At 35.7% G+C, this 8,681-nt stretch overlaps 1 protein-coding gene across 1 annotated transcript; it reads right to left on the bottom strand.

Annotated features, from left to right (window-relative positions):
- Positions 1–2,043: 2,043 nt before the first annotated feature.
- Positions 2,044–8,419, bottom strand: LSM8 (LSM8 homolog, U6 small nuclear RNA associated). Its single transcript, XM_060019788.2, has 4 exons — positions 8,304–8,419; positions 7,079–7,119; positions 4,451–4,578; positions 2,044–2,322 (listed from the first exon to the last, which is right to left on the bottom strand). The coding sequence occupies exons 1-4, from the start codon at positions 8,332–8,334 to the stop codon at positions 2,232–2,234; spliced, it is 291 nt and encodes a 96-aa protein (XP_059875771.2). The 5' UTR covers positions 8,335–8,419; the 3' UTR covers positions 2,044–2,231.
- Between the last annotated feature and the right edge of the window lie 262 nt (positions 8,420–8,681).

Genomic DNA, 8,681 nt, shown 5'->3' with positions numbered 1-8,681 from the left:
TCACGTTGCCACTCATAATTGTGGCTCCCTTACAATGCTCATGAAAAACGAAATCCAACTTGAATGGGTTATGAGCATAAAGAGCCTACCGTGTGCACCCAGGAATGAAGAATTCCATGTACCATTTGGTGTATTTTCATGCATTTCCCCCACCAACCATTAATAAAGACATCCAATTCATATTCTGGAAATGATTTTTCTGGCATCAATAAGGAAAATACATCTTGACAAGGCATTTTAGATTTCAGAAGGAGAATACATCATATTAGAAACTCATTACTGTGAGGGAGAGGGACTGTGGTTTGTTTACTGGTTCATGTGTAATTTGTGTAAGATCAACTATGTTGAGAAAGCATCTGATTCTGGACATCATTTATACTTAGAATACATTTCACTTAGCAATCAAATGATCTATATTCCTTATTTGACTTTTGGAATTAGTTTACCAATTTAAAATACATTCTTTATTTAAACAGAACACCTGGTTTACAGTCCCTAATTAAAGTGGCCTGTTTGCTTTACCCACTTTGCATTATTTTCTTTTTATTACTAAATTGATCATAAAACCTTATACTACAAAAGCCAAATATTTATGAATAGCCGGTACTACCTAGCCTTCCTCTAATCCTCCCAGAGACAACCCTAAACATCAGAACATCAGCCAAGTTATTCTGGGTAATGGTGCTTGATGACCAAAACTATCTCAACAGTTCTCTCCTTACAAGTCTTGCTTTTGTGAAAATGTGAAGATATTTTCCTCTGGAAAATGTTTTAGTTGTGAACCAAAAAACTGCCATGTTTAATAAGTAGGGTTTTCAATATTAAAAAATATGATGAAACCCACCTCTGAACTCTGAAAGGATCCATTCCAGAAGCCCTTTTCAGAATTTATACAAATTAGCCATCATCTCTTCTTATTGAGCTTGTATTTTTCATTTTGAGCCAAGGGACAGCAACTATGGCCTACTGGCCAAATCCAGCCTGCCACCTGTTACTGTAAATGAAGTTTTATTGGAACCCAGCCACGGCTATTCGTCATGTATTATCTATGGCTATTTTCATGCTACAAAACAGATTTGAGTAGCTGTGACAGAGACCATATGGCCCTCAAAGCTTAAAATATTTACTATCTGCATCTTTACGAAAGAAGCTTGCCAACTCCTATTTTAAACACTTTCATTAAAAAAAAAAAAACTATTGAAATTTTGTTTGAATTACAAGAATGTAAATATTTTTCTATTGTTATCACAATGTTACACACTTTGGCCTACATATGACTTGATGAGAATTTTTGTGGACTAGCCTGGATATCTAAACACTGCTTATAGCACTGTTTCTATGGATTCTTGAAAAAGTATACACAACCAGTTGTACAAGGGAGTTTTAGAAAATAGCCTGTTTGTAGATGAGGGACATTTATCTACTTAATTGATTCACTACAATAATCAACCAAAGAATAGGCCTGACATGCTTGGAGAAAACAGGTTTACTTCTTTGGAAATCAGGTTTATGGAACTAGGGAGTCATGAAAAGTTGTTGACAATAATAGCAAGCACTGCCTCAATATAAACTTAAGATTTATTTACTCACGTTTATAAATAACAAAAAACTCCTTTAATACTAGAAATTCCCCAATTCTTAAAGGATAAGATGGCTTTTAAGACCGCATGGAATCAATTTTTTCAGGTAATATATAACTTTGTTAGCATTTTTCCTTTTCTCAACCAAACACACTTTTACCCACACTTCTAAAGTGCTAGGGAGCCACCAGGGCAGTGTGATAAATGGGGATGGTTCAGATAACTGCACAAGACAAGATTTACCTTCCTGGGACTTTCTTAAAAATCAGGGACAGAAACATATGTATCCTGCACTATTGATGGTATTTGTATGCTTAATTTATATAATACTTGAATTTCTCTTTTCAACTAGTTTTCCATAAATATCAAAATAGCAGAATGTCTTTTCTAAAAGTTCTCAAAATAATCATTAGATTTTTATACTATTTAATAGAAAAATAAAACCAAGCTACCAAATGTATGATTTAGGCCAAAAAGAAAAGTTTTTTTCCAAGAAAATGTAGAAATATTTTAATTTACATATCATATTACAATGAATCAATATGGAGTCAAAATCCACAATTACACTTTCATAAAAATTCTGCCCATCATCCTCAGAATAATCAGTTTCTGTACAAAGATTTACAGATGTCCAATATATGTAGTTTATCCTTAGTGTGCTACAGAGTTCAGAGGTTCTGCTCGAATATTCCCCAAATCAAGTGCAGAATCTGTCTCTTCATCAATTTCTCCAATGACTGCACTGTAATTGTTTAAGGGAAAAAAAAATCAGTTAAAACAATCTCATTTCTGATTAAAACTGAGAGAAGACAGTATAAAAGAACTACTACTTAAGGTGAAAAACAAACATTTTCATAAGGTTGTGAATTGTACTTTTAAAGTCACAAAACCCAAATAAACTGAAGGCAACATTGTTACAGGAACGAATATTAAAGAACAGACTGCATATAATGTGACTGGATCACGAGTCTTTATTTGAGTAACTTCAATGAACTAAATCCATCAATGGTACATATAAAATCTATTAGTTTTCCTTTCATGATTTCTCAGTTGACTCAATTTAAATCCAACACCAAAAAGAAGTACAATTCTTCACACATAACGATAATAATAGAACAGATACTTAGGTATCTAACAAATGATTTTTTGTTGTGATTGGCAAGGGTTAAAGCCAACAAATTTTTCCTTGATTCAACACTAACATAACACCTATAACATTATTTTCACTAATACCATGCTAGGTAACCAAGCCATGGCTCTCTAGCTGGATACAGTCATTGTTACATCCAGACCATGGGACATGTATGAAACATTATTACATAAAAAATTGGTTGTTTAAATTTGTTTGATTTTAATGAAAGTAAATTCTATAGACAAATGTTATACAGAATTTGCCCGATTTTGCTTTAAACTGTATACAGTCTTCAGTTCTCTAATAAATGGGAAGTACCAAACTTTAGGAGAATATATTAAGTTTTCTCAATATGAAACATATCAAGATCTTAATTCCATCATTAAGAATTTAGTATAATTTAAAATTCTTATGGAAGACAGTGGAGTGCTGGAAAATGTTTTAAAACTAGCTCTCCAAGGAAAAGGAGGAGGCTGATTTGCAGTGTTGACTGCTATCCATAGTGCAGATACCCCCACTATGGCCAATTTCAAGCTACCAAAAAGACATCAACCAACCAGCTTGCAAAATTCCCCAAAATATAAAAACCTGCTTCCGTGAGCCAGTACAAGCTGGCTCCAACATACCACTGTGTCTACAGCAATGTTTAAAATTTTTTTTAATTGAAGTTCAAAAAAAAAATTTTTTTTTAAATTAAAGTAGGAGAAATCATCTTAAAATCAATTATTATGCAGAGCCCCAATATAAACAATCAGTGCTGTTCTGGTCAGGAGACCTGGGCCCCACCTGCTTTGCCTTTACAGCTCACTTCACCTAAATATTATCTCTATAGAATATTTTATAAACCTCTGATTAAAGATCAAATGATTTATACATCTAAAGGTGATTTTCTTAAGACAAACAAATAAAATGAGTAAAGTATTCCTTTATCTTCCATATCCTACTTGTCCAAAAAAATAATCTGAGATGCTAATACATCTTTTGCTGCCTTCCAGCCATGTTTTAATTTTAAACAGTACTCACTAGGAAACTGATTCAACACTCTTCTAGCCTCTATAATTGCACTAATACAGAAGCTGCTAGCCACATGTGACTATTAAAATTAATTACAATTAAATAAAATCTAAAATTCAGTTGTTCAGTCACACCAGCTACTTTTCAAGTACTCAATGGCCACACACACAGCTAGTACCTACCATAGTGGACAATGCAGATATCCAACATTTCCATCATCCCCAAAAGTTGTATTGGACAGTACTGTTCTACACTGTTGCACTTTTCTTAAATTGCTACCACTAAAATATATCTTCTCAAACTGCCATATCAATGTCACAAGTTAACTGAGGCTACAACATAAACATGGGACATCTTAAGTAAGCCAATTATACTAAAAAATTAGAAGAAAAAAGTAAGTAATGGATAAATACAGCTATGTTATAAAGCATTATTTAAAACTGTTCACACAAGAGATTTCAAAGACATTTTGAAACCCTAGCCCTGGGCCCTGGAGGTATATTTATGTTCCTCTGGAATTAGGGGTATTTTGGAAGAACATTTTACGAAGCCTCTCCAATGAAGTATTCAGTGTAAGGCAGGGCTCTTTCTGGACCCTATCCGGGCTACTTAACTATTAGAAATATGGACAAATCTCAGTAGATAGAAACCTCTTCTCCATATAGCAAGGCAGTACACCTATAGTATATTTAACTTGCCTTTAAAAAAGACATATTTTACTCACACATTATCACCTCTCACGATGTATAAACCCAGTACCACTTGTTCTACTCCCTGTGAAGAGCTGAACACTCGTTCGTGGCTTTCATCCAAAATCAAATTAATGGTCTGGTCAAAACCTTTCAGTGTTCCCTGTAAAGAAAACATTCAAGAGAAAAAGACAAATATTCTGGTTTACCTGAATGTGTTAATTCAATGACACCATTTTAGTTGTGAGGTACTCCAAGAGAAGTACCTATTTTAAATATATATAAGTTCTCTATAAAATACAATACCTCTTTATGATCAACAGGCACCAAACTTACCTCTTGGTTTTTTAAGAGGGGCGGTGGGGAACCCACCACACTTCTGACTAGTGCGCAGAGTTGTTGAGAATTACAAAGGACACCTATGTACTAGTTTATTTCCAAGGAAGCAGCATAAAAGCCCAGGTAGTCCAGGAGATAATATTCTAAAAATACAAACTAAAACAAGGGAAACTTAAGGGAAATAGTCCACTACACAGCAGCTATAGCAATGTAACAGTATCACTTCATGTTACATGCTAGTAAACATGCTGCACACATTATCTCAATTAATCTCTACCCTTTGTGGTAGATACTACAAACATTCCCACTTCAGACAAGAAAATCTGAGGCACAGAGAAGTAATCCCTCAAGGTTTCATGGGCAGAAATTAGCAGAGCTAGAATTCGAACCATGAAAGGCTTGCTTCAAAGCCAGACCACTAAACTTCTATATTATACTACTGTGAACAAGCAAATATAATCTACCACTTTTCGGAGATTCAGATTAGTACACAAACTTCAACTGGTAGTTATAGCTAAGGCTTAATGAGTACTTAGTATCTGCCAAAGTGTTTGATGGGCCTCAAACACTTGAAGGATATATTCAGAGAAAATTTTATGAAGAATCATGGTTCTTAAAAAAGGAAGACATGGGCCTATTACAACATGGTAACTCAGATGCTATTCAAGTTTCTGAAAAACATCAATTTACATTGGTTTTGGTTGGTTAAATTTCTCATTAAAGTTTCATGTTTTAAAATTCAAAATATATAAAATTAGAGTGAAATAAAATGTTAGCTAGGAAGAGAAACATTAGTTAATGTTAGGAAGAGAAACAAAATATGGAGTATTTACTATACTGAACTAGCAAAAAGTTGTTACCACATCCATACATAGCCTCTTGGCTTCATTTTACATGCAACTATTCTATAAAGTGAACCATGTGTCAAAGAAATACACAACTACTGAACTTTAGTACTCAAAAATGCTCTTTTAGTACTTAAAAATGCTCTTTTTAAATGGCTTTCCTTCTTCTATAAAATTAATTTTCCAATTTATCATCTATCCTGTTAACAAAAACAAGAAAATTTAAACTTGAGGTTTTTACAAAATAAAAAACTATTTACAGATATTTGTTAATAGCAGTAGGCTTCTAAGATGAGATTAAAATATTTCAAACTGTCCTTATTTTTTGACTCAATACAATGTGAAGTACCTTAAAAACAAAACCAAAAACATGATTGTTCTCTTGATTAAGAGGAAAGCAAGGCAACTGGCCTTAGCTTTTGGAGTCAAATTCAATTTAAATCCCAGTTTGGTTCTGCCACTTATATCCACGTGACTCTGGGAAAGTAACTCACTTTTTCTGAGCTAGGTTCCTAACCTAGAATGCAGGGTTAATTCTTTTTCACAGAGCTGTACCGAGATTAAGTGAGATAACACACGTAACATGCCTGGTACATGACATATGTTTAATAAATGGCAAAGTCTGACACTTTGGTAATCGTCACTTAGGGATCCACTGAGAAAAAAATCACAAGGATTAAAAACAAAACAAACAAAAACAGAACTGCAGAATGGGAAAATAAAAGACTAAACTATAGGAATTAGATAGACAATAGAGAAAGTTTAGCAGCCTTAAAACTTTTTGGAAACTTTTTGGAACAATCATATGAAGAAATAAACGAAGAAATTAAGTAGCCCAAAATCATGGGATAAATTCCTCAGATCAAGGAACAGGTCAAGGAGAGAATCCAAGATTTTTCTGGAATTAAAATGGGATACTGTGATAAAAGGACAAATGAGATGAAATAAATTTATTCATTCATCATAATTCATTCTACAAAAAAACAAGAGATCATACAACCTAAGAATATCTGAAGAATATCAACACCATACAAGTCTTAAATGTTCATTATTTTATAGATGTAGTATCTAAATCTTAAAAAAGTTTCTAAGAACCATACACAAAATTTCAAAAAAATTATATGATTCTGGTAGTGGTTGTCAGAACACTGAATGGGGGAGGAAATAAAAGATGGAGGAGGAAGATAAATATTATAAAATACAGGCAGGTATCTGCAGACTAGACTAGAAGTTCTCTGAGGGCAGAATCTATTACCCATCCTAGCTTCTAGAAGCTTTGTATGTAACTTACAATGTTTATTAATGAAAAAAAAATATGGATTGGCAGCTATTTATCAAAGAGATAAAGACCTGAGTCATAAGAAAACTGCAATGCAGGTGTACTGTGGTGCCTAGTCATTAGAGATCAGAGGTTGTACATAAAAATTAACAACCAATAAGCCTACAAGAAAGCAGAGAATGAATATGCCAAATACTTACCACAATCATTCTCCCATCAGAAGTAATGACAGCAACAGTTCCTGATAACTGAATCAAGGAAAGCGTATCTCAGCGCATGTAAACTGAAAACTTAAAATCTGGTAAGGAAACGGTTTAAATTACTAGGAAAAAGGTAACAGAATTAAGATATAACTATTCAACACAGCCACATTTACAACATAAAAACTTTATGTTCTTCAATTTGGTGTGACATTTACAGAATTTAAAAAAGGGAAAAAACAGAAAAAGCATCCCTTTCTGTGTGTGGTCAGTGTATTCTATCTTAAAACAGCTGGGGTATTTGGTACTCTTTTCTTATTGGGGAATACTGCCAATTTGACAGTTGAGCAAGATATTTCTCCCTTTCTTATACCTATTTCTTTATCTCTAAAACGAAAATTGGATCGTTGCTAAACTAATCAATGTTGAATGATTTCAAGCACGTTAAGACACTGTCTTCCAGGACCTGGCTTCTGGAATTCAAAAGAAAAGAAGCTATATTCAATGTCACAGGTACCAATATGCTTGCATCATTAAAAGCCTTTGGCATTTCACTTTTGTCCCAAATTTGTACATGAGAGCACAATGCAGTGTTCCGTTCCTAGACTTTAAAACAGTAACAGCTGTATAGGGTAATTCACATGGGCTTTTTAAAGTTATTTGTCCCTCAAAACGATCCATTACAATAGCAAGCATTATTTTAATTCCATCAACAAAGAAGTTGAGATTTCAAGTGGTAAAGGGGCAGATATTCAATTTTTGCACCATCTGTAAAGTTTTTGCTATCCTCGAACAACGAGCAAAGCCTATGAATAAAACACATAGATTTATATGACCATCGTTGCCGCTAGTTAAACCGTTCCTCTTATTCCCAAACCTGAACGTATAGGCCCTAGGGAAACAGGAAGGATGAATCAATACCTGATTTCTATAGAGACACGGAAAAGTTTGGAATAACCACGTTGGTGGGTTTTTTTTTTTTTTTCAGATTAAAAATAAAAGACACCTTGGGCCCGTACAAGCGGCAGGTTCCAGCCCCAGGGGCGGGATTGGTGGGTCCCAGATCCTTAACCCCTGCACCCGCATACCGGGCCCCGCAGCTGCCGGGTATCGCAACCACCCGCCGATCCCGACCCCCTGCCTCTCCAGCACCGGTCCTCTCCGGTGCAGGCGCGGGACTCGCCACAGCACCAGCAAATGCCTGTGGTGGCCGGCTCGAGGATACGGTTGATGTAGTTCTCCAAGGCAGACGTCATGATGCTCGGCCCGGCAGCTGGCAACAGAGCAGGACCGGCGACAAGAGGAGCTAAAACAGCCCGCCAGGAACTAGCGGCGGCTCCCGCCGACTGGCGGCAGCAAATACCGCGAGAGTACCGCACTGCTGCCTCCGCGAATCAGAGACTGAAAGAGCCCGGCCAACCATCCCCAAGAGGCTAAGCGGCGACTAGTTTTAATGCGCGTGCGCAGTATATTTCTACTGTGTTTCTGGGCGGTGTTCTCGGAAGCCGAGAGGGACAAAGCGAGCAGGCGGTGGAAGAAAGAAAGAAGCCTTCGGAAGGTGGGGTAGTGGGGAGACGGTGGGCGAGCGGGCTTCATAGCGGAG

This window comes from Delphinus delphis, chromosome 9 (genome assembly GCF_949987515.2).
Source record: "Delphinus delphis chromosome 9, mDelDel1.2, whole genome shotgun sequence".
Lineage (NCBI taxonomy): Eukaryota > Metazoa > Chordata > Mammalia > Artiodactyla > Delphinidae > Delphinus > Delphinus delphis.
Note: the sequence above shows the minus strand (reverse complement) of the source record. Positions and strands in the feature narration are given on the sequence as shown.

Bases quoted from the DNA above. Each gene is read 5' to 3' on its own strand.
- LSM8 (XM_060019788.2), bottom strand. From the start codon at position 8,334: ATGACGTCTGCCTTGGAGAACTACATCAACC. The intron at 4,579-7,078 runs GTAAGTATTTGG...TTTTCTTTACAG, and splicing joins CTGATGGGAGAATGATTGTG to GGAACACTGAAAGGTTTTGA. The intron at 2,323-4,450 runs GTGAGTAAAATA...AAACAATTACAG, and splicing joins ATCGTGAGAGGTGATAATGT to TGCAGTCATTGGAGAAATTG.